Source organism: Pithys albifrons, chromosome Z (genome assembly GCF_047495875.1).
Source record: "Pithys albifrons albifrons isolate INPA30051 chromosome Z, PitAlb_v1, whole genome shotgun sequence".
NCBI classification, from domain to species: Eukaryota; Metazoa; Chordata; class Aves; order Passeriformes; family Thamnophilidae; genus Pithys; species Pithys albifrons.
Window position 1 is genome coordinate 14813297 of NC_092497.1, and position 26233 is coordinate 14839529.

Genomic DNA, 26233 nt, shown 5'->3' on the forward strand with positions numbered 1-26233 from the left:
CAAACAATATTAGTGGAGATAGAGGGGTGGTCCCATGGTGTAATGGAGAGCACTCCAGACTACGAGTCCCAAGGTCATGAGTTCAAGTCTCAGTAGGGACCGTCCCCTGGCAGTTCAATGCCTCCCTGCCATCCGATTCCATCAGATCTTGGATGCTCAGCAGGGTCAGCCCCGGTTAGTGCCAGGTGCTGTGACAGTCCTGAGGACTTCACTGTCACATGCAAGCTTGCTCAGCTGTGGCAGATGGACCTTAGGACTTAAACAGTGGGGCCAGTTCTGCGCACGCTGTGCCTCACCTAAAAAATCCACTGCGCAGGCTGGAAGGGCACAGCCACGTGGGGAGAGCCCTTCCCAAATCTTTATTCGCGAAGTCTGGCCATACATACAGTGAAAGAAAGAGAAGAAAAAAAGAAAGAAAAAAAGAAAGAAAGAAAGAAAGAAAGAAAGAAAGAAAGAAAGAAAGAAAGAAAGAAAGAAAGAAAGAAAGAAAGAAAGAAAGAAAGAAAGAAAGAAAGAAAGAAAGAAAGAAAGAAAGAAAGAAAGAAAGAAAGAAAGAAAGAAAGAAAGAAAGAAAGAAAGAAAGAAAGAAAGAAAGAAAGAAAGAAAGAAAGAAAGAAAGAAAGAAAGAAAGAAAGAAAGAAAAGAGTAGCCTCTTTATTAGGAGTTCCAAGGTGTACAATAAAAGTGTGTGTGTGCCAGCTAAATGTTACAGGTTTTATAACTTTCAGTAATTAAACTTATTTGATGACTATACCCAAAACGTGATACCATTTTCCCCTGGTGCCCACTCTCAGAACTCCTCAGAACTGCCCCTTGGAGCCCCTCCAAGGAGTCTGAGCTTAGTCTCCTGTTTTGACTGCAAGATATCTTATGGTTTCAGTTGGAGTTTTTGCAGGTGTTCTTCAAAACAGTGTGTCCTTGATAATGTATGTCTAACAGAATTTCAGGAATGTGTGAGAAAATGTTCAGTAATTTCTAAATGCTACTTAAAATGTGAGAGACTTAGAAAAACTTATTCAACTTTTTATAACTCTATGAACATCTATAAAATGCATACTAAAATCCATCAGCATCACAGTGATGCTGTGACATGAAGCATTTAATTTTCAGAGGATTGGCTAAGCAGTTCAAAATTGGTGTATTAGCTGAGTTCTAGTATACGAAAAGTTTTCACATAGGAGAGCTACTTTTCCATGAGGGTTTTATCTGGGCTACAGTGGGATAAATTAGTGTAAATTTCCCTAGCAGTGGCATTTGCTTGCTGTTACTGCAATGGGTCAGTTCTGGAAAGTGAAAAAAAAAAACAAACAACAAAACAAACTGAAAATAAGGAGGCATGGCAGGCTGAGTAAAGAGAAAATGAAGCGCCCTTTTTCTGTATGAGTATCCCCAAAAAAACAGGCAGAACCAGCCCAGAATTGGACAAAACTTGCATTCAGATCCATAAGCTGATTTTCTTTGTGAAAATTGATACACAAAAATCAACATGTTCAGAAGTGGAGATGAAGTTTTGTGATGAGCAATATCATTTTTATCTGGAGCAGCTGTTTCTGCTGAAGCTGTGAACTCAGCTGTGGTGTAGTTGTGTGCCCTGGGATCTCTGAAAAGTCATGTTCAGAGGAAAAAACTATGAGAGAGAAGATAAAGAAAAGATGATTGTTCTTCCGGTAACCTCTCCTCACAATTTTCTACCAAATCCAGTCAATACATCCAAGACTTGTTTTATATGTCTTAAAAACACTGAGCAGCTCCCAAAGCAGACTGTGTCCCTAGGGAGGACTAGATGGGCGAAGGTTAAAATTCTTTGGCAATATTAAGCCCTCTTAGGGAAAGAAAAGCAGAATAGCAAGGCAGAGTGAGAAGAGATGAACAGCAGCAGACAGACTGACTGACTTTTGGCTGCTGAATTGAAAATGCTGGAAGTGCATTTTCCCTGGTAATTGCTGTGTATCTCAGTATTTCATCTAACATGAAGGTAAGACAACTGCTTACTTAATTTGAAAAGTGAATATGTCAAGTGCAATGAAATATGATTTTATATGGAGAAATATTTAGCTGAAAAAGTAATTGGACAACACTACAAGAAAGAAGAAAATTAAAAAACAAAAGCCTGCACAGCTGAGAAAATCAGTGTGAGATTCTCCCTAATTTCTTAAGCTGCTTGGTGTAAAGACTGCAGAAACCTTGAACAGCTGCATGAACTAAAACAGTGAGGAAAAAGGAGAAAAGCAAAATAAGTTTGCTTTTACTTCTCTTTTTTCAGGTGCTGGGGATTTTTCTGTTGCTGGAAATTTCAAGCTTCTTTCCCATTTTTTCCAGGTGAATATTTATTTAATAACCTACATGCTGGAGGCTAAGCACATATAATTAAGATGCATAAAGTGAGGCAGGGCTTAAAGGGGTCTTCAGATGCATTTCCTGGCAGAAATACACACTGTTTGGCATCAGTGCTGCCACAGCCATCAGTGGCACACAGCCTCTGTCAGCTTCCTGCCCATCTCCAGATGAAGGCTGCCCTCTCCCTGATTTGCAATGTGAAGCTGCTCTTTGAAACTTGTATTATAGTTGCACACAGTCGTTCCTGATCTTTATGTGATGCGAATGTGTCTAATTTCTTCTTTTTAGTTATCAGAATACCCAGGTTGAGACTGATTTCATTCTTACACATGAAAAGCAAATCCAAGTGGTTTTATAGAGAACCTGATCATAATCCTAATTGTTATTGAAGATCTGCTTTACTGTTTAGGAAAGTTTTGCACTCATGCTTATGGATGGGAATTACTGATGATTTTCCTGTCTTCCTTCTTTTCTTCTTTTTTTTTTTTAATGCAAAAAAACCTACTGGAGCAGCCCTTCTCCTCGAGTCCACTGCCGCTGGAATTCTTTTGGCCCTTGGTCCGAGTGCAATGGCTGTACTCTAAAACAGGTATAGATGGACACATCTTTTCTGTACTCATGACATATTCTTTTATTCCCAGAAGTTAAGGAGCCACTGTATCTTTAAAACACCAAATGAGTTGTCACAAAAAAGTTCCAGAAAAATGAGAAGGCTGAAGAGCAAAGAATTCTTCAAAAGATAGATCCTCACTCTGTCCCCAGTATGTTCTCTTTCAAAGCTATGATGTTCATGCTGTAAAATAATTTGTGCTCTTTTTATTTTGGTGATAGTTTCAGAAAGCTCTACTGAACTGTTTGGTAAACACAGACATTCCGCCCCTAATGCTGGTTTGTACCAATTCCACCGATTTTTCATTAGTGCTGCATCTCAACGAAATAAAACTTCATTGCAAAGTGTTACTCTTGATGAAAATAAGATGATGATTTTTACACTGGAACTCTATTAAAGTGAAGGATGGTTGCTTTTGAATATCCTTTTCATCCACTTTGATGTTGCATCAATTAAGTAGGGATTAGTCAAAATTAAATATGTGCCATGAGACAGTACTTGCTCTTTTTAGAAACAAAGAGTAGCCCACTTGATGTTAGATTTTACTGTCTTCCTTAATGGTATTGTTTACATTGAAAAGCTTTAATAACAAATTTGTATCAGGCATGATTAGCCTTATTAAGAATGTAAAAAGAAGCAAGAAATTTCTCAGCAGTTTTTACTTGTCTTCAGTTACATACTAGATTTCTGAACAAACCAAGCGAATTTTATGTATCAGTCTAAAGACCTTATAGATAAAAGAGTTGTCTTTCTATTAACTTGAGAGTTTTTCATCGTATTATGGTAATACCAGGTGTGGTTTTTCTCAGGAAAAAGTAGTGAATGTCTCATTTCCTTACAGCAGCAGTGTGGCAGCATGTCTTGACACTAACAAACTATTCCCGCTTTCCAGATGGATTTTGTTAAGACCTCTCAATTTGCATTTAGATTCGGAGACGGACAGTAGCAGTTTATGGACAGTATGGGGGAAACCCCTGCTCTGGGGATGCCTTTGAAACAAGACCTTGCACCCCCACAAGGGGATGCCCAACAGAGGATGGCTGTGGTGATCGGTTCAGGTGTTTCTCAGGTACCATCCAAGGTGTTTTTCACCATTTTCTGGTCAAGAAGTTAAGAAGATAAACTTGTTATCTTTGAACTTCAGTAAATGGGCAAGGTCTTTGCAGCACTCTTGATCTACAGATGAATTTGATTTATGTAGATGTTTTCTTTGTCTCCAGCCTTAACTATGCATGTTTTTAATTTCATTTGGAGTATTGCAGAGCATTGCAGATAATACACTGTAGCCCTGTTACCATCTTTAATTCATTCTGCCTTACTCATTTGCCCCAGAGAACAGGTTTTTTTTATTAAGAGAAGGTACTTAAGGAATGCAACGTTAGAGATGTGGTTGTTTGAAGCTGTTCTAGTCTATATCCAGGGATCTTGGAAATCACCTTGTTGTAGTTTGGGATTATTATGTAAATTCTCTCCCCTGCCACTTAACTGCCCAGGCCAGCGGTTAACAAAAGAAGCAGTTAACTGTTGATCACTTGGGTAGGGGCAGGTTTGTCTCTTTTGGGGTTTTTTTTGGATTTTCTTCCCAGTCTTGGCTCGGCGGAACGCGGGAGTGGGGGCTCCGAGGCGGCAGGCTGCCCTGCTGGTTACTGCTGGGGCTTTCCTGGCTGTCTCGCTGCCGCTGTACCCGGACTGCTTTTCTGGCCACGCGGCGGCTGCTGCTGCCTACCCCTGACTGCTTTTCGGGCCGCGCTGCTGCTGCTGCTTGCCTTGGATTTGCTTCTGGTTGCTCGTACTTTTCTGCTTCTTGGACGGGGAACACAGGGGGAAGAGACTGAGTCCATCTGAAAGCTCACTGCTCGTCTGTCTCGCTGGAGAGGGACTGAAACTCACTCTGCAGCCAGACGGGCTGTGACATTGACACTTAAGTATAACCTTTCCTCCCGGAGGAAAACCTGCTGGGTTTTGTTGTTGTTTTGGGTTTTTTTTTCTTTCTCTTGTGGTGTTGAGGAAGTGGGTTGCACTAGTCTGTTTACATATATATATATATATATATATATATATATATATATATATATGTTATCCTTCTTGTATTAAAATTCCTTTTCTTAAATTTGATAAAGAGTGGTGTGATTATCGTGGAGGAGGCCCCCTCCCCTGCTTGTGGGTGAACATTTTGGGTTTTTTCCCCTCAAACCGAGACACACCTGGAAAAAAATGCTCTGTGGAACAGTCATTGTATCCAAGCAACTTCCATTACCTTCACAGAAGATCACATTATCTCAGTAGGCAGACATTTATCACAGAGGACTATGATAAACATATTTTAGTGCTACCAGAGAGATAATTACAGTTAATTATAAGGGATTGTGTCAAAGGGTGAGAGCTTAGGAAATAAATCTGGAAGCCAACTGTTTTATTAATATGTCATAAGCCTAGAATGGCTGTGGTTCCCTCAAGTATGCTATACAGTATTTATTTATGTCTACATTTACTGTTTTTTTTCGCAAGTCCTTGTGGGCACAGACTGTTCATCCTGGGAGTGAATATGCTGATTAATGTAATAGATAAATAGGGCTTCTGCTTCGATTCTATGTGATCTATTTTTAAACTAACAAACACTTCTTTCCCCATGCATTTTTGTTCTGATTCAGGTCAGTGCATTAGCAGATCTCTTGTGTGCAATGGTGATCAGGACTGTGAGGAAGATGGTGCAGATGAAGATCGATGTGAAGAGAAGAAAACTGTATGTGATATTGACAAAACACCTCCGAATTCCGAACTTACAGGAGCAGGGTAATGTTCTGTGCCAGGCTCAGTATTACCGGTGCCAAATGCACTTATATTTTGATGTATTACAGGCTCTGGGTGTACAGAGGGATTTCCTGCGCTGCTGGTAAAATGTCCCATATGCAAAAGTATTCAGTACAACTGCCTCCATCAGGCCGGTGGCTCAGTGCAGCCAGGAGGTACAGGTCCTTTGATTTGAAGCACAGAATGAAGCTTTTAGTGTTTCATTCCTGTTACTGAAGAACAGCTTTTAAGATAGAAAGTTAAATTTGAACTAATAACACATGATCTTCATCATGGAAAAAATGATCAAGCAATCATCGTTCTTTTTATTCATTGCTGTTGTATTTAGTACTCTAGATCCATACAGATTTCTGTTTTTACATCCCACCTGCAACCTAGCAAAATGAAGTTTCTTTTGGTAGTATTGTATCACTTGTTATGCAGTATATACTTCAGATATAATAAAAACACCCACATCTTGGAATGAAAGCCCTGTTGCTACTGTGTTGCAGTACTTGCTCAAACAATAAAACTTAAAATCAGTTGAGATAGATACTAATGTCTAATGTTAAGAGGTAATGAAATCTGTTCATTTTTGTTGACAAATCAAGACTAACATTTTACTTTCACTACTGCAACATGCTCTGAATACTGCAGTTCTGCATGGACAGAAGTCTGTTAGGCAATAACCCATTTTCTTGGGTAAATAAGCTTATGATCTTAATTTGCAGATGCATCATTCAGTTGTAATGGCTCTACAGTTTTTGCCTCTCTGTTTTAATGACCTTTTATATTTTTTCTTCTCATAGTTTTGATGTTATTACTGATGAAACTAAGGGCAGAGTTATTCATACAAAAAGCTTTGGAGGCCAATGCAGAAAGATCTTTAGCGGTGATAGGAGAGAATACTACAGGCTAAGTGAAAGTGCTCTTGCATATTCTTTCCAGGTATGTTACCATTAAGCACAGCTTTTTGTTTACAGTCGTGATTAAAACTGGGAGAACGATGCAAAACTTGCAGAGGTCCTTGGCAGGTGTATTTCCCTAAACACACCTCAGCAACACCTGTTCACTCTCTGCAGTTGCTCATTATTTCGAAATACAAATTGGTGTATATCTTGCTAAAACAAAAGGAAAAAGAAAAAAGATTAATTCCTTGAAAGTGATTTCTGAATTTATCACAGTTAGATTGAATGTAAAAACAGCTCCTTAGTATAAGTAGTGTCTTGAATCACCCTAAGAGATCTTTTGGGGGTGAAGTGCAAGGCCTTTTCAGACACCTTTGAGACACTGTTTGAAGTCACTGTCTCAGAGATTGTTTGTCTCACATTTATCAAAAGCATGCCAAACAATCCTTATTGTGCTTTATTTCATAATGTAAATACTTAATATTCATATTTATATAAGTATATACATACAAATGAATGCTTTCCAATAGCGTTCAGTACTTATAAAATCTGAAATGGATTCCGCCTAGAGAATGCACCAGCTTTTTTTGCATCAATAAGGACTTGCTGTTATCTATAAATTATAATTATAATCCTACATGAAGCTCTTCATATAGATGTCTTTCTTTCACCTTCTAGGTTAAAATCCAGAATGATTTCAGTTATGAGTTTTTCAACAGCACCTGGTCTTATATGAAACGCACAGAGGGCTACGAAAACTCAAATAGTCACGCTTATTCACAGAATAAAAATCTGCAAAATAGTCTGCAAAAGGTATGTATAAGTTGTCCCTGTGGCTTAGTATTTGACATAAACATTTTCATTATTTTTGTCATGTCTTTTTATAGTGAGATACGAATATTTATTTTATCCAGACATTTTTGGCACAAAGGGCATGACAGTAAATATCCTGTAAAACCTATTTATTAGTAATTTATTTATTTACTAGCTGTTTTTCTCACTAGGTGAGGGAGAAAATCTTTGCCTTCTTTTGGCTTCCTCACATAATTGATTCATCTTTTCTATTTTATCTAGTGATTTATTGTCTTTTTTTTGTTACTGTTGTTTGTATTTGGTCAGTAACTTGAGCAAAAAAATTGAAATAATTCTGTTATTAATGTTAATTTACTTTATAATGCATTTGCTATTAGTAGCACTCCATTAAGAGAGATACCTTGTTTTCTTTAACAGCCCAGCCAGGAGGTCACAATGCTAATGTCTTTATCTTATTTAAAAAGGAGCATTAGATAAATAATTCTAGAGTAGCTCTCAATGATGAATTATAACCTCTATGTTACAGCAAATAAAATCAAGTAACAAATTGTGCCTTTTGTGGCCCCCAAGCAGACACTAACAATGACATATTTTGAGATTCAGCCTAACAAACTTCAAAAGAAACTTTCAGAGTCGGAATTTAACAATATTGTACAGGCATATAGGATTTTATAATTCAACAGCATCCTCAAAATGGCTAGAGCCCCTTACAAAAAAACATTACCTAGACAAAACAGGCTGCAAAGGACACCTCTCTATTGCCTCTGACCTGCTTTCAGACAAAGCTTAACATCCTACTGTCAAGCTTTGGGTTTTGGAAGCTACCATTAACTTTGAAGAGTGATATTTTCCTTTCTTATATGTCCTTATGCTAGTTTTCAAGTACACAGGAGGAAAAGATATTGCAGCAATTATAAATAAAGGTTCAACAATATTTCTTGACTTCATAGTGGTTTTTTTGCATTCACTGAGTTGGTTAGACATATCTGACAGCTCTTTAAAGCTGTGGGTTAGTAGCTAACTGAATTTACATGCCACCTGGCTGGTAGGAGTCACCGTGATGGTAACACAGAGCATGACTGACGTGTTTTCCGTCTCCCAGAGTAAGCAGCTGATGGTTGTTGAGAACAGTGTGGAAGTTGCTCAGTTTATAAACAACCGCCCAGACTTTCTCACTCTTACGGAATCTTTCTGGAAGGAATTGTTCAACCTCCCAGTCGTCTACGAGTACAGCGCATACCGAAGACTTATTGAGCATTTTGGGACTCATTTCTTTCACTCTGGATCTCTAGGAGGACATTATGAAGTTATTTTTTATATGGATACTGACAAAATGAAAGCAGAAGGTAGAGTACCTAGAGTATTTGTTGCAGGAAACAAAGTCAATAATCAAGAATAAAAGTTTATTTTTCTATTTTCCTAGCTAATATCTAAAATGGGGTAAGAGACTTCTACAGGTCACCATGTTCTCTTCATGGGCAAAAGAAGGAAGACTAAAAAAATGTGCTCTTACCAGAACAGTTATTTCTAGATCCATGTCTGCAGCACTCTCAGTAGCAAAATTCTGATAGCTGGCTGAGGACCTCATCAGGATAAACTTGAATTCTAGTGCCAATATGAATTTCAAACCATGTTAAAGTTTGAAAGTTACTTGGAGATGAAGATTGGGTAAAACTGTGTCAAGCAAAATAAACTACAAACAGAGCAAATACCAGAGAGACAGCTGTGATGGTTATCAGTGTATAACCCTGCCGTAGGATAAGGGACTGCTGGGAAAATAAATGAAACTGTAACCTTTTCCCAAATACACCGCCATCTCTCAGCCTCCATTCACAGGCGTTAGCTACATGTGGATCTTCCCACAGCACACACAGGCTAGTGAGTTGCCTTCTAATTTAGGCATAGTACTTCATGACCTCATTAACCACTGTGAAACTCGGAAATTAATCCAACACACTTTCTGTGTACAGTGTTGTTAATGGGTGAATTATCTGCAGGTATCACCATAACAGACTTGTATAAGTGTACCACGTCAGGCTGGAATGCATTCATTGTGAAAAAGAAGAAAGTGGAATGCTCCAAACTGCATGAACTGCTACAGACTTCTTCAGGTAAATGTTCAGTGGTGACTCATACAGTTGTCATGTATTCATTTTTCTTGTCATCCTAAATAGCTCTCAAAATGAGCAGCAGGTGTTGACAACTTTCTTGATTTCTGTCTTAATGTGCTGAACTCAGACACCAAGTACTTGGTTTAAAAGGCTTTCCAATGCTCATGAGTTATTGCTGATGCTTTCCCAAAAACCACACTTTTCTGGACACCCTAAGTCAAGGCTGCCAAGACACTTGCAAAAACAGATACTTCTCATGTATTATCAATGTAGGATCTCTTGATTGAGGCACAAGTGGTTGAACTGCACTAGTCAGTCTTTTCACTACTTCCTAGCATAGTTTTTATGTATATTGTTTCTGTTTTCATTAGTAAATATAGCAATGCTGATATTTTCTGTATGTCATAACCTGAATCTACAGGAAGCAGTGGCAATAAGATTAAAGGAGACCCTTACATAGAAGGAGGAAGCCCAGGTGCTGTTGCTGGCCTTAGTTATCTAGACCTGAATGATCCTGCTGGAAACAGTCAAAGATACACCCTGTGGGCTGCATCAGTGACAGACTATCCCAGAGTAATTAATAAAAAGGTAAGGATATTTCCCTGAAGCAGAGGTGAGCAGATGGGGCCACTTCGAGAGGAAGATTATTAAGCTACAGCTGGTGATTAATCAGTCTGTGGTCTACATTCATCTTGTTTTCAGATCTCTTTGTAAAAATGGAATGTTCTTAGGAAGCAAATGCCATGAAGATAACATGATCAACTGCATTACAAATATAAAGCCACTTGCAAGTCAATATCTATAATCTTACCAGCCTTCAGTGACTTCAGCTGAGTTCTGGTTAGGAGTAGAGAGTTAGGAGTAGAAAGCCCACATTTGAGATAACCCCTTTCTTGAAGTGCATATTGGCAGGTCTGTATGACTTCCACTTCAGTTGCCAACTTCTGCATATCCACTTTATCACTCCTCTTTCACTCTGCATACAGAAATTTAGCATAATTAGAGATTCTGTGAGTCACACACTTCAGAGCTGGGTGTGGCCATGTTCACTGCTGCCTTGCTTACAGCCTTTCTGGGAACTGCTCACATAGCGAAGAATGATATAAACCCAAAGTATTTCTGTTAGGAAGTGTTCAGCTAAACGTAAAAGCACATAATATCATGAAATAAACAATGGAAATGCAAAATGTTTTCAATTATTGTTACCTTTGATCACTGTTCAATGAAATACTATAGTGGATTGTTTAAATGTCCAGCCTTTTTATGTCAGGAAGAGCTGGGTGAGAATTCAGGTTGCTGTATGCTGGTGGTCTGTGTTACACTTTTATCTGAACCATATCCTCATAGATCAAATATGTTTAAATATGACTGATCTACCAACAGCTTTAAAGGATGCTGTTACACAGAGCTAACTTTTCAGAAAATGGCTAATATTAAATACTAACATAAGATTTTGGCTAATTAGCAAATTAAAGCATGTAATGTGCTAACTCCCATGTGCAGGAGCATATGTCACAAATTATTTTACATGCCTATAAATCCTTATATCCCATTCATAACTAGTTAATATACATATTTCTCTGTTGTGTGTAGCTAACACCATTATATGAGCTGGTAAAGGAAGTGCCCTGCTCCTCAGTCAAAAGGCATTACCTAAAACAAGCCATTGAAGAATATATGGCTGAAAATCATCCCTGCAGATGTCAGCCCTGCCAGAATGGTGGTGAACCAGCTGTGGAAGGAACACAGTGTGTGTGTTACTGCAAGCCTTACACCTTTGGAGCAGCTTGTGAGCTGGGAACTCTCGTGCAAGATCAGCCAGGTCAGCACTCTTTAAACTTGTGAGAGTTCAAAAGTGGCAAAGTGTGCCCTCCTGCTTCAGAGTCTGTCTGTCCCACTGCACACCTGTACCGTGACTGCTTGGGTCAGACATGACTGCAGACTCACAGCATGGGGAGGTCCACGTCAGGCCTGAGTCTTTGTGTAAACAGCACTTACCAAAGAGCTGGTTTTATTATTAGAGTTAAATACAATGAACAATACTAACTGCTCAATGTAACCATCTATAAGTAGGTACATATCCTAAATTAATGAGTATCAATAACTTTAGAAATATTTGCATTATAATTTTTTATTTTGTTGTAGCCAATAGCTGTTATTATGTTCACTCAGACACTGACAATATACAGCCTCTGGAATTATTATCTAAAAGGCACATTGGGGCAAGATGGAATATTAGATCATTGCCATCTGGAATTCTCTATAAGGGCACAGATGGGGCCATCACTAGTTTTGAACAGCCTGTGCCTTCAAACCACTCACAGAGAGTGCTTTAAAGAGGGAGTGGTTTAAAGAGAGTGATTTAATGTGAAATATTTCCAAATGTTACATAGGTGTTGTTGATGGACACTGGAGCTGCTGGTCTTCCTGGAGTCCTTGTTCAGGGGGAAGGAAATCAAGGAGTCGAAGCTGCAACAACCCCTCACCGCGTGGGGGTGGTAAGGTCTGCATAGGAGAGCAGAGTGAAAGCAGACCATGTGATGATGAAGAGTTGCAGCATCTTCGGTAAGCGATAAAAAACGTCTGGAGCACAGCTTCACAAAGATTTAAAACTTTATTTTGGAAGGGTACGTAAGCTATTGAATTCAGGGAAAAGATCACTTACTGAGCTTTCATACTTAAATTGAAAGAAAATGAAATTCAAAAGCTGTGAATTCAATACAAGGTAAGACTAGAAAATGGGGTAAAAACCAGTAAACTTGACAGCATTCTATTTATCACTCTCTTGGATAGCCTGGCAGTGCCTGATTTAAATATAATTGTGATGAAAATGTATGCATAATTGTCTTGAAAATGGGCTTCACTGAGAAGTATAGCATTTTGAAAGGAAAGACTAAATTTAAACTAAATTGTACTTTTGTTTGCTTCATAGCTTGATTGAACCACACTGTTTTGATTTATCCACAACTCCTACAGAATTCTGTTCACCACCTCCTCCCTTGCAAAATGGATTTGTTCAAGTAAGTTATTTCTACTGCCCTATCTGCAATGTCTCTACTACAGTTAATACAGATGTTTACTTCCAAATTAGTATTTTTCTTGGTAAGCTTAATATCAGACCTACTACATAGTAGCTCATGCAGCATTTTTCACATATTTACATAACAATATCCAAAACTTCATGCTAAAAATAAAACAAAACTAAAAAAGGCCCACCCCCAAAACCAGAACAAAATCTTTGCTTTTCTGAACCATAGTACCTACAGAGAAAAGTCATCTACTTTTTCTTTACCCTATATATTTATTAAAAAAATTTAAGCCACAGGGTATACATATAAAATCACAGGAAATTAGAGCAAAAATTCACAGAAAATCAACTGTCCATGGTCATCCAGCAAGTCCACAAGGAAATTATAAACAGATTTTAGGAATCTTCACTCTGTAACTCACCATTCCACTTTCTTGTTCCTGTGAAACTGTGATCTGGCAAGGTACGTGGCTCACTGTAACGGGCCTGTTTAACAAAGGAGAGTAAATTCCTCCCTTGGAGGAATGGATTATGCCTTCTCCATGTTATCAGACTGTCAGAATTCTCCTCACTTGATAAATAGATAAAAGGATTAGTTCAAAATCCATTAGTTGCCTCTACACAACTGCAAACTGAGGCAAGGTCCAAAATTTTGTACTCCCTCTTTTGCTAGTGATTTTAATTTATTTTTTTGTAATCAATAGTTGTCTCCCACTTGATATTTTTGGTTCACAAACTAAAGGTAAAACCTGCCACTCATGGAGTAGTCTCGATTTTTCATAAGATCTCTCCTTAGAAGATATTGGGATATAAAATGAGAGAAAACCTGTCTTTAAGTCCATCATATTAACCTTTAGAAAGCTGATAACATGCCATCCTAAAAATTAGCAAGCCATATACTCTCCACTGATCTACCCCCAGCCAAGGCTTTTCCAAGATCTTATCTTGCCCTGCTGATGCTTGAAACAGCCATATTTGCAGTCAGTTTATATACCATCAGGAGTCAGGAGAGTGCTGTTCCATACTGCTTTTGATCATATTTACTGACCATTGATAACCAGGATTACACCCAGTATTCCAGATGCTCTCATCAGTGCATTGTAGAGTAGCATTAATAATTCTCATTGTCCTCAGTTACTGCATCCCAGAATCAAAGGGAGTTCAATACTGTGGCGAGTTCTTATATAGTATATTTAAAATTTAACCTGTTTGTTTTCTTTCAGAATGCTGAAAACTTGTATCCTGTTGGGAAAAGCATTGTTTATGCTTGCAGACATGGATATTCTCTTGTTGGTGATCCTGTTGCTAAGTGTGGCAGTAGTTTACAGTGGCAAGTTGGATATAGATATTGCCAGGGTATGTCTAACTGATTCTTGTTTTGAAATACAATTCCATTTCTGAATTCCAGTGAAACATCTCAGAACATCTGCTTTCCATCAACAACAGGGGGGAAAACACACACCCTCATTTCCCAGCTCCCTGGCTTCAGTCACATCAAAATGGATTATTATTACGAATCCAGATATTGTAATAGTGAATGAGAAGCACATCCATAAAGTGTGTTTTTAAGGTTGGAAGTGATGGAAACTAAATTCCAATCCAGGAATTACTTCCTCTGGGAACAGTTAATTGCTTACTTTGGTCCTATGGCTGTATGCAAGAACCATGGGAATTTTCAGCACTGCATTTCAGCAGCATCCTTCCAAGAAGGACTGATTGCCCAGAAATGCTAGTACACACTGTTTAAGTGCCTTCTCTTTGTGTATCAGTACATGACCTTTCTCTACTAGGATGTTACTCCCTAGTATGAACCCTCAATAGAAACACGAGTCCTAAAATGCCATAAAGCTGGGCTGCACTTGCAGGCAGTAGAAGATACTGCCATTATGTCCTTAGTATTGCATGTTTGTCAGGTGTGATGAGTTAATACCCTGCACAAACATGATTGATATATTTCTGCAGGAAAATCAGCTAATCTCAGCATTCAATTTGTTAAGGAATTTATGAGAAGATAAAATGCATGACAACTTTATGCAATCCAGTGATTCACTGTGGCTTTCTCCAATGCTTCAATCCATAGAAACCGCTTGTCTCCTGCCAGACCTGGAGGGGGGTTTACAAGGAGAGCCATGGAAAGCTGTGTATGAGATTGGTGAGAGAATAACCCTGTCTTGCCCATATGGCATGCATTTGGAAGGAGCACGCTCCATTTTGTGTGAGCCCAGTCTCAAGTGGTCTCCTGACATGAAGACTATTCAGTGCAAGAGACCAGGTAAGCCATTTCTGTCCTCCAAGTACAATGCAGGAGTTTCTTTGCTGGAGCAATCATGCCTTATAAAGATGAGTTAAGATATAGGCAGAGCTATTGGTGATATAGTGATAGAGAAGCCACACTTATATCACCAGCTGGAAGCACAGAAAGCATGAGTGTGTGTTTTCTGTGCTCTGTTCAAACAAGATGCCTTAAGGCACTTCATGTGAGGTTTCCTTATGGCTTTTTGCTTACCACTTCTCTATTGTTATCATGTATTGTCACTAGCAATAATTTAAGAGTTTGCCTGGAATGTATGCTATCTATTCTGACACCCAAGTATAATTCACTTTCCACCATCTTGTATAACACAATCACTATATGACCCACACCTTAGAGATAGAATTTTCCTATTGGAAGCTGTTCAGTGCACCACAGCCTCCCGTGGCAGAGATGGACACAGCTGGGTGACTCCTTTTGCTCATCTGACAGTCATACAGCTGATATGAAGTAAATCTCCAGAAACTGCAATCAGTGGGAAAATTGTGTTGAAGTTCATGGTGATATGGGCAGGCACTGGCAGAAATGGGGCTATAGCATTTAGAAGCTCTCTTTAAGTCATCTTTTCCAGCTATGGAAAACTTACAAGGATTTCTCTTGAGCACTGCTATCATGCTGATCAGTGACACAGAGGCACCCAAGCAGGTTGCTCCTTCAAGCCAGTCAGAACTTCACCTGAGGTTCCATATGTTCCTGTACACCTGGGGAGATCACTGACTGGGGACGACAGCCACTACTGTAGAAGAGTAGGCATGTCTCCAAAACTTCTCGTCTGTCCTCTCCTTGTGAGCCAGCTGCTACCTGAGGTTGCCTCAGGTACAGGAAGAGGAAGGTGACAGTCACGCTTAGACCTTGAAAAACAACAGTCCTGTGAGATTTTTGGTGTACGTTACCTGCCACCATGTCATAACCACATTCACAGGAAGTGTAGGGATTTCAGAAGGAATAGTGTGGCTGTATGTAAGTGACTCAGGCAGTTAAATGCCACCCTGATGCTCGATTCTGTCAGATCTTGGAAGCTCAGCAGGGTCAGCCCTGGTTAATACTTGGATGGGAGACCTCCTGGGAATACCAGGGGCTGCAGGTTCTAGTCCCGAGGACTTCACTGTCACTGTCCAAGCTCACTCGGCCGTGGCAGATGGACCTGAGAAGTTCAAGGGTGGGGCCAGTTCTGCGCATGCTGTGCCTCACCTAAAAAATCCACTGTACAGGCTGGAAGGGCACACCCATGTGGAGGGAGCTCTTCCCAAATCTTCATTCGTGAAGCTGAGCCATCATGTAAGTGACTCACTGCTGCTAAAGTGCCAAAGCAACAATGCTGAAGTGCTGTTGCCAGTTACTTATGCTTAGTCTCAGTGATTTTAATTTGTTGTTGGGGTTCTTTTTATTTTGGGTTGGGTTGGGTTTTGGTTTGGTTCAGTTTTTTGTTGCATCATGTTCTCAAATTCCCACAATAGTTAGAAAGTTTCAAATGCTTCCATCTTTATAAACCCTGCTTGTGCCTCACTGTATGGGAGCACTATATTAGTACAGAAGTTTTTTTAAAAAAGGACAACAAATGGAAGACAGGGCTATGCCTGCTGTCTGTATTGCAATACACTGCAACTTTTTTTTCTTCTTCTTCTGTGGTTCTCTCCATCTATTTTGCTTAGCCAGTCTTAATCTGTGTAAGGGAGGTTTTTTGGTTTTGTTTTTTTTTAAGGAAGGAAGAAACATGCTGGAGTACTACAATTTCATCCTAACAGACACATAATCTAAAACATAAATCAGGATAAAACATCCTCAGAGACTGTGTCCATATGGATTTAGCAAAGTGTTGCTGTTACTTGTTACAGAAACCTCCAGAGAAGTGTTTAGCAAAGTCTGGAGTACCACTTTGTGCTTAAAGAATGGAATATCTGCAATGATGAAAATTCCCCAAGAATTATTATTGTTTTTATATTTAAAGTTAGTACAAACTGAAGACTAATGATGGAACTTGTAGTTTTCATTCCCATCAGTGTACAGATACTCACATTTCTACATGAGACTTTGAGGCCTTACGTTTTCTAGTGGCAACAGTGAAGTCAGGAACTCTGAGCCTTATGACAAAGCCATTCCCAGCTATGATTCGGCAGTGCTAAATTTAGCAGAAACAAATAGCTGCTGCAGAAATGAGATGCATGTTTAAGCTTGAATATAGTACCTGTCTCTTTCCATCTGACTCATGACCCATAGATAAATTACAGCACAGTAACTCTGCAAAGTGTATCAAATCTTTTTTATAGTGTTTATTCTTTCCATGCAGTAGATACCTCTAATAAACATGCAGAATGTGACTTTATATCATGATTGTATAATTCAGTACCTTTTAAACTCAACTGATAATTTCAGAGTAGACCTTGTGTAGTCCTTGTTTACCTGACCCTTAATATCACTGTTTGTATTCTTCTATTTCAGTTCCCACTGTGAAACCTGAGGTGACAGAGCCCAAATGTCAGCCATGGGAGAAGGTGTATCAGTTGCAATGTGTGTGCAAAATGCCCTATGAGTGTGGGTAAGTTCAGGCTCAATCTGGCAATTATATTCTCATTTTATTCAAGACCAATTACCTTGCTTGAGTCTTCACTTCATAACAGAGGAGAAAACTTTATTCATATGCAAAGGAGGCATTGTATTTTGCTTTACAGCTCAATCAGTGTCCTGTTATTCACTTACCTGCCTTGTCAGAACTGTCAGTGGGCTTTAGTAGTGATGCAATTTGGTAGGATGACAGAAGATGAAGGCAAAATTTCACTTTATCTCTGAAACAGGTGGAAAAAGATAAAATTATCTTTTCAAGATTTAGAAGATTGAGTAAAAGTTAAAACAAAGGTCCTTGGGACACAAACATCAAATCTATAAGCCTAATGAAATAAATCATATTTCTTTTCCCTGATGAGAGACTGGGGGGGGGGGGGGGGGTTGTGAAAGGCACAGTAATCTAATTTCATCTCACATTTACACAGCAGCATTTACCAATCATGTCACCTCACCTGACCTCATAACTTGCAGAGCAGAGTTTATTGTTTCCTGTTTGATCTAGCCTGTATTCTGCAATAAGCAATGCAGAAGAAATAATATAAGGAAATTAATAACTCTCTCAATTCTTTGCTAAACATGGAAGTACCAGAACCAAACCAGAGTAACAAGAAGACAGCTGAGGCCACCTCGCACTGATGGCCTGACATGCCAAAGACCTCAGCACTGCAACATCTGGGCTGGTTTGCATAGACTGGATGATGTCTTCTATAAAATCAACACAGATGATGTGAGCTCTAGGTATGAAAGCTGGCCACGTTTGTGTGACAGCAGGAGCTGAGCAGTTTGGAAGCTTCAGGATAACAGATGAAATTTCTTATCCATGTGTAGTAGGAGGAAGAAACTTTGATGTCACCTCAAGTGATTTCAAGATAGCAGAACTTTCAGTGGGCCATGTGTACTTTTCATCAGCCACATAGACCACGAGTGCCCTGTGTGATCACTCGGATTTTAAGCCAAAGTTAGCACTCTTTGAACATATTATAATTGAGGAGCTTAGTTCAGAGGCAGATCCACTGGGCAGTTCCCTATGGTCTGAGACCATGGCCTTTCATGCAAAGAAAGTGACAGGTTTGTAATAACTCTGCTATCTAACTCTATCCCTATCCTTCAACACTTAAACATTTTAAATAATCTGGTCCTGCTCTTTTTCTGTCAAGACTTATTTTAACAAGGCAACAACTCTTCTCTGTTTTATGGATGTGTTGAGGTTAGTTAGACAGAATATGAAGGGAGTCATAATGCTAGGGAAAGCCATGGGAAGAGTCACAGTAACCTTGGAAGTTAAATGAATTACATTTATTTATTCACTGAAGCTTCATTTATAATTAATCTACTACTTTTTTTTCTGTTTTTCACAATTATGTTCAAAATGGCAAGAGGATATATAACAGTCATTCCTGTTACCTGATGCCATCTTTTCACTGTCTTGAAATAACACATCTAATGACAAATCTTCAGCTGTCAAAGCAGACTAATCTTCCAGCCTGTTAAAGCTGTAGGAGTAAGGCATGTAAGCAGGTCTTGGTCCTTCCTCAGAGAGCAGAATTAATTTCCTTTGCTGTGGCTGTGACTTTCAACAATAGCCTCTTCTCTGAAGGGAGCTGGGAACAAGAAGAGTTCATGTGGGAACTCAGGTACATCATGGCTTCAGACCTGTCCTCCATCCTTTCAGTTTCCAAGAGACTGCCCAGGGCAGCACAGGAAGGCCAGAACAGGCTGGTGAGGGGTAAATTTGCATCTTGTGATATGGTGCCTTATGTTACACCTATTCTTGTCAGTTAGAGCAAGGGAACAATTTCTGACACCAGAATGGTTAAAATGCTAAAGCAGCAAGAGCCAATTCCTGCGTAATTCCCAGGCACAGCACAGGAGTTACTGAGTCAGAGACCATTCTGGTCTGATGCATTTCTGACCTTCTGGGCGCAGAGAGAGTATGGACACCTGCAACTCTGTGTGAATTGTCCCTAGCACAACGAAGGGTCAGAGAACAGTTGGTGAGTTAATACAGATGGAACCTCAGCCTCCAGTAGCTAAAAATTATCTCCAAAATGAAACATGAGATTTGAAACTTTTTAAGTATTTTCCCCTCTTTTTTCCTCCAAATTTATTTGCATAGCATCTATGTCTCTCCTGAGAGTTCTTGGCCTGTGGTATATTAAAACTTAGGGCCTTGAGTATAGTTTTAAGAAGTTAGTATCATTTGCAGCATGATGAATTTTTTGTTTCACTGAAAGTTTCCTTTCTGTCATTGTAGGTGAAAAGGAGAGAAGATAATTGTGGTCTTACTGATATAATTTAATTTCTCACGATATAAAATATTAGTAAAATATTTTTCTTATCCTAACCTTCATTTTCAAGCAAAAAGTATTGCATTTCTCACATTCACTTTTCACAAGGATTATTCCTTCTCTGTACTATTTTTTATTGCACTTCTGTGATGCTCCCAGCCCTGGGATATACCCTTTCTCAGCAATAAGTGCAAATTATTAATTTCCCTTCTGCATGCGGATTCTCCATCCTTTTTCTTAGGCAGCTGAACCTGTTGATTTCCAGTGGCTTTCTCCTGGCTGACCAGCTATAGCAAATATTGAAAGCACTCTTAAGACAGTTTGAGGCATTCTACAGTAGCAAGAGCTTGGCAACATGGTCCATGTATTCCTGGATTCCAACTTCAACAGCTGGTTAAATCACCTCCCTTTCCTCTTTTGGGTGTTGCTAAAGTGGTGCAAAGCAGACAGATTAGTGCAAATGTCTGATCTTAATATTTTCAGGTAGATGAGGCTGCCTTGTGTACAAGAATTTGACCTTGAGCCTCAGATATTGAGATTTATCGCCTCAGGCAAGGAAAGAAGGTGTTTGAACAATTGTAAATATAATAATCAACTTACTTACAGATTAGTTGCTTTCCTTGGAACACAATTTGTTCTTCCAAATTTAAAGGTGGAGGTTTTTTTATACCTCTATCTGTAAAGATAACTGCCACAAAAATCAATGCTCCACTAACTCAAAGGCTGTGCAGCCAGATAAGCAAACCATATAATGCATAAATATGCACCTGCTTCCTTTATCAGCTGCTTGGTGCTACGTATTCCTTGAGCTGTCCTCTCATAGTGCCTCAGAATAAGAGGGTTAACCTCATTCATTATGGTAACAAAATGAATGAAGGAAAATCCATGCAACAAACTTTACTAGGGATATTGTGGCTGGTATTTTGACTAAGCACAGCAGTTAAGGGACACTTAGCAGATGACGATGCTAACTTAAGTGGGAGATATAATATAATTAATAACGTATTTCGTCACACAGGTAGGTGCTCTGTGAGTGAACTTCTTGCCATATTTTAAATATCGTAAAAATCCACTACGTTACAAGTAGTTTAAGATTTCTGTAAAGGCTGCTCTTTTAAGAGACTTCAAAACCATCTTTCAAAGAACCATTCCAAAAGCTTGCAGAAGACACTTTTCCTTAGTGTCTTATTTATAGATCAAAAACCACTTGCTACTTTGGGGGGGTGGGGGGTGGAAAATGGGGGGAGGGGCAGGGGACAGGAAAGGAAAAACATTATTTGACAAGTAAGTGAGCAAAGTTTGAGTCAAGACTTTCTTAACTGGCCTCCATCTTCCAAATTCTTTTTCCCCTCATCCAACAAGCTACTTTCACAGGGAGTTACCCTCCCCTTCAGTCAGCCTTATGAAGCTCAGTATAGCTATTTGTCTGAACCTCAGCAGCCACTACAGCTCACCAAACACCTGCTTAGCTGAGGTTGGCCTTCAGAACCAACATGTAAAACACTAAAAGTTTCTGTGAGATTGTTTGTGTGCTGGAAATCTTCAGGGCTGAATTCCAAAGCTCTCCATCTACCAGGACTATCAATCTACTCTCTGGTAGCCTGTGCAGCACCTTACCCATGGCTGTAAAGTGCATCCAGCAGAGCATAGGCATTCTCTGCTCCAGATAGTTGCTCTTTGCTCACTCAACACAGATGTCCTTGATTGCATTGAGAACAAGTGGAGGAGCTTGGGGTTTGAGATTAAAATGCAGATGTAATGGGAGGGTTTTTTCCTCCCCTCCTACACTCAGATCATAATGCACAAATTATGACAACTTCCCCAAACCAAACACTGTTTTAGGTTGTCCAAGAATTGCTGTTTTCACTTTTACACTCTCATTTTTTGGGGGTTAGATTACTATCTACATATCAAGACATAAACAAGCAAGTTTCCTGGACAAATATTTTTCATAAAATTTTTGTGGAGATGCATGTGTATTTCAAAAAATATCAATGGCCATTGATGGTGGATCATAAGATTTTATGTAGTAAAAGCTGAGTGTTTTAAAGGACAGCATAGATCTTTCAGGATATTCTATTGTCTTAAAATTAAGAAATAGTTGCAAGATATTTTAATATATGTGTTGTTCATATATATCATTATATGCATGAAAATGTGTATTTACTTGTGTTCATGCATATGTCATAAATTGAAGAATAATTGAGAGCTGAAGTATTTTAAACTGAAGTCTCTCTCTCTCACTGCTGCTGAAGTCACTGGCAAATAGTAATATCCCTGTACTTCACATGGGACAGATTTTGACTCTGCTAAAGTGCAGCATGGAAAAGGAAGAAGTCTGGGTTGTTTACATGTCTGTGTCTTGGGTTCCTGGCTTCAGTCTTAGGAGTTACTTCAATGAACAGGGGCTCTGTATATTTTCCACTCCCTTAGCTTTGTTTAGGAGGTGCCAAGATAAAGCATATTTAAATAGTGCAATCCCTGCTTTTGTTTGCAGTCCTTCCCTGGACACCTGTGCTACAGATCAAAGAACAAGTAGAAACATAGTTTTAACTGTTTGCAAGATGCATGCATTGGAGTGCGCAGGCAGAAAATACTCTCCTGCTAATGAAGAAAACTGCAAAATACCCCAGGCAGCTGAAATACACTGTGGATCATGTCGTTCATGGGAAAAATGCAATGGTAAGAGATTCTAAGAGATTCTTCACAATTATAAGCAACATTTTTCATATCACCAATAAAAAAATCTTTATCCCATTAACAGTTGGTCTATCCTGTTATGGCATCTCCAGTCCCTCCCAGAAGCACTAGACACAGCTACGCTGGTTCAACCCTTGAGCCCAGTGTTTGTTTTCCAAACATGGAGGAATCTCCTACCATGCAAAAGAAAACCCCACAGAATATTTTAATAAAATGCACTATCTGCAGGAAAAGCTTATTCCTGGTCCCTGTTAAGTAAATCAACTTTATTGGTTCACTGAAAGTTTTGGGTGAAACCCTTGCCCTACTGTTTTTCATTGTTCTTCCTATGTAAGTCCTTACTACCCATAGAAATAGGCAAACCTTTCTGGAAATTTGCCAGGCACTTTCTCCAGCAGTATCTTGTGGCAAGGGTTTAAATGTCTTATTGCGTAGTAGCCAGGAAAGCCAACTACTGTTTGTGCTTCACTGACTATCCCCATTTTCTCATATAGTGATCAAAGGTGAGGTCTCTTCCCTCACAGGAAGTCGTTCCTGTCATTTGTAACCTGCAGAAGAAGTTTTCAAATTCCCTGATAGATTTTTCCTGAGTATCGTAAACTACACCGCATTTAATGGAGGGTTGCCAGGAGTGGAAACAGGAGGAAAGAATTACCCAAGCTAGAGGCACAGTTATTCTCATAATGTGAAAATAAAAAGGATTACTGATTAGGAGTTCATCTATTTTGTCTAAAAGTGTTGAACAGACAAAAATAGTAATCAAAACTGGGTGGAGCTTCAGCAGAGACAAACACTGAGAAAAAAACCCTAGGAAGCATACAACATGAAAACAGACACCATTATGAAAAATAAATGTCAGGTAAAATCGTACGTGATTATCACTGATACAGCTACACACATTTATTTACAGGAGTAAATCCTTTGATTTTAGTGAAACTGTCTGTATGAAAATAACGATAGTAGTTGTAAGAGTTTGCATGACCACTTTGTTAGTGTCCAAGGACAGATCTCTCATCTTACATGTTATCTGACCTCTGAAGTAGTAAATGTATGAATAAGTACTGAGAAGTCTTTGGGGCACCTTGAGCAATTTTTTCCCACAAGCATGATCAGCCTCTCCAAACAGGGAAAGCCCCAACAGTACACTAGTGATTCCACTTCTAGTTTTGCCACAAAACCTGAGTATCAGCTAATGTTACTGAAATTATTAGGGAATTAGGGAATTAGGTTAGGGAAAGAATCACAGAATCATAGAAAGCATTGGGCTGGAAGGGACCATCTAGTTGTAAACACCATCCAGTCCAATCCCCCTGCAATCAGCCATAAAATCTTCAACTAGACCACGTTTTTCAGAGTTCGGTCCAACCTGACCCTGAATGTTTCTAGGGATAGGGCATTCACCATCTTTCTGGTGAACCTGATCCAGAGTTTCACTACCCTCATCCTAAAAAAATTCTACCTAATATCTACTCTGAATATGCCTTCTTTCAGGTTAAAACCACCTTGACCTACTATTGCAGGCCCTACAAATAGGTCTGTCCCTATCTTTTTTACAAACCCCCTTTAGGTACTGGAAAGTGCTATAAGGTCTCCCCAGAGCCTTCTCTTCTCCAGGCTGAACAACTCCAGCTCTCTCAGCTTGTCTCCACAGGAGAGCTGCTCCAGCCCTCTGATCATTTTTGTGTCTTCCTCTGAACCTGTCCCAGCTGATCCCTGTCTTTCTTGGGCTGAGCAACCTCCAGAAGATTTCTGTCAGTCCTACAGTTTTGCTGGAATCATTTTAATCTGTTTTGGTGTTTTGGTGCCTTGGATGTTATCCTGAGTATTTTTCCTCCGTGCTTTTTTTTAGTGCAATCCAACAGCTGTGTTTGTGATGAAGAAAGTCTCTGTGAGGACGGAGGCATCCAGGTCTGTGCTGAAGTGGGCGGCTCTACTGCCCGTCAGACCATGACCGAGTGCGAGGTTGGGCTGCTCAGATGCCGGGGGGAGACTGTCACCCTTGTCAGCATAAGACCCTGCAACGTGCAGACTAAATAAGATATGTTACAGTTTATTTCACTTATTGCCAGGGGATATGTCAAAATGTGTCAACTCTTGGGCAGGACATACTTTGAACCTTGCTCTGCCAAATCTAAGCTCTTCTGTGAAATCCACTGCTGCTGATGAGACTGTGCATCTGGTCAGCTCTAAGTCAAGGCCTGAGGCTTTTCATTAGACAGAGATGTACTTGTCAGCACTGCTCACAACAAAGCTCTTGCTTAGGCACCAGCCTTAGCACTGGCAGCATTATTGCACGTTTCTATCAGAATTAAAAAAATATTAGTGAAGTGCAATTGCCAAAATAGCTATTACAGGTATGGATTACTATGTCTGACATTGTAAATATGTTTTTTTTAAAGCCACACATATGCTTGCACTGAGTAGATCTAAATCAGCAAAACATACGGACTAAGCTTTACAGAGCAGGAGGTAAGATTCTTCTCTTTTAGTGAAGTAGTTCATTCCTACTATGTGTTGTTCAGTTGAGCAAACAGTATGCACCGCACCAAACCTGTAGTTGAGCCTGATGGGTTTGAAGGTCAAAAAAGTGTGCATTAATAGTAAAGCCACCTTAAAGTAATGAGAATATATCTATGCTTGCAGCTTCTCATACAGAGAACCACTTCATGAAAAATCACCATTTTGCATTATCATTATTATCATCACAAGCTACATGGGGCACAGGTAACTCAGTGACAATTATCATATGCATTTATGTTTGTGCCAAGAGCAGTTTCCTTACAAAGAGGCCTTACACCACAGCAAAACTTTCTTAAAGGCAGCTACTAGGGAAAACATATATTCACAGCAATGGAGACATTCCATATGCAATCCCCTTGGAAATACCTTTGGACAATCTTCAAAGACTGTTCCTGAATAAAAGAAGGCCCTTACACTCTTTCCTTACACAGCTAAGCATGCTCCCTGGTGTAGTCAGACAATGATATCTTTGCTTACATGTTACAAGTCCATTCATGGATCTGTGCTGGCAGTGCCATCCCTTCTGACCATTCAAAGATGCAAACAAGGACAAAGGGCTGGGTAGCAAGTGGGTGTTTAGGCAAGTGCAGTACTATCAGCAAGAAACATGCATGCTTTTAAAGCACTGGATTTTTTTCCCGCTTTGAATGACATAGTAAGGTGAAACATCTCCTGGTTGTCATGTTTCTACCAGTAGCTTCCTTGCATAATCCCAACACTCAGCTGGAAAAGATTTGTTTTCTGAGATGCCAGCAATAAGGAATAAGCCTGAACAGGAGCAGCATGCTTTGCCTTGGATACTCTCTCTTATGGGGGCAGCTATGTTGGAGGGGAAGATTGCCACCACACTAAGTGAAAGGACCTCCTGACTTTTATGCTGTCTGAAAAGCAACGTTAGTTTTTGGTTTTGGTTTGGTTTTTTGTTTTGTTTTGGGTTTTGAGCAAATAATAAATTTTTGTGAATAGTATATAGATGAAAAGAGGTGGAATAAAATCCAAATAAATTTAAATGGCTATTTGCTCGTTATTATTTTCTTAGGAGTAGCATGTTTATAGAGCACTCAGGTGTTTGCAACTTGTTTACTCCCCAGTCTCTTGTCCACAACTTCTAACCTTTTTTCTTGTGGCAACTGGCACAACACATGATTGAACCATGATCTCACTGGGTAACAATAGATTCTATAGCTGCTGAAGGCAAGAAAAAAATCACCTGGAAATTTCCTGTTATAGATAGCACAGAAATAATAGGGACTTG

The 26233-nt window shown here is 39.4% G+C and overlaps 1 protein-coding gene across 1 annotated transcript; it reads left to right on the forward strand.

Moving 5' to 3' along the window:
• Positions 1–1737: 1737 nt before the first annotated feature.
• C7 (complement C7) lies at positions 1738–25992 on the forward strand. The gene is made up of 18 exons (XM_071580837.1): positions 1738–1975; positions 2264–2319; positions 2851–2926; positions 3875–4016; positions 5599–5740; positions 6547–6685; positions 7324–7458; positions 8561–8804; positions 9456–9569; positions 9991–10157; positions 11163–11391; positions 11963–12134; positions 12502–12589; positions 13821–13953; positions 14678–14869; positions 17348–17444; positions 22256–22440; positions 24308–25992. Exons 1-18 carry the CDS (start codon positions 1970–1972, stop codon positions 24493–24495), a joined length of 2505 nt encoding a protein of 834 aa, XP_071436938.1. The 5' UTR covers positions 1738–1969; the 3' UTR covers positions 24496–25992.
• Positions 25993–26233: the final 241 nt, after the last annotated feature.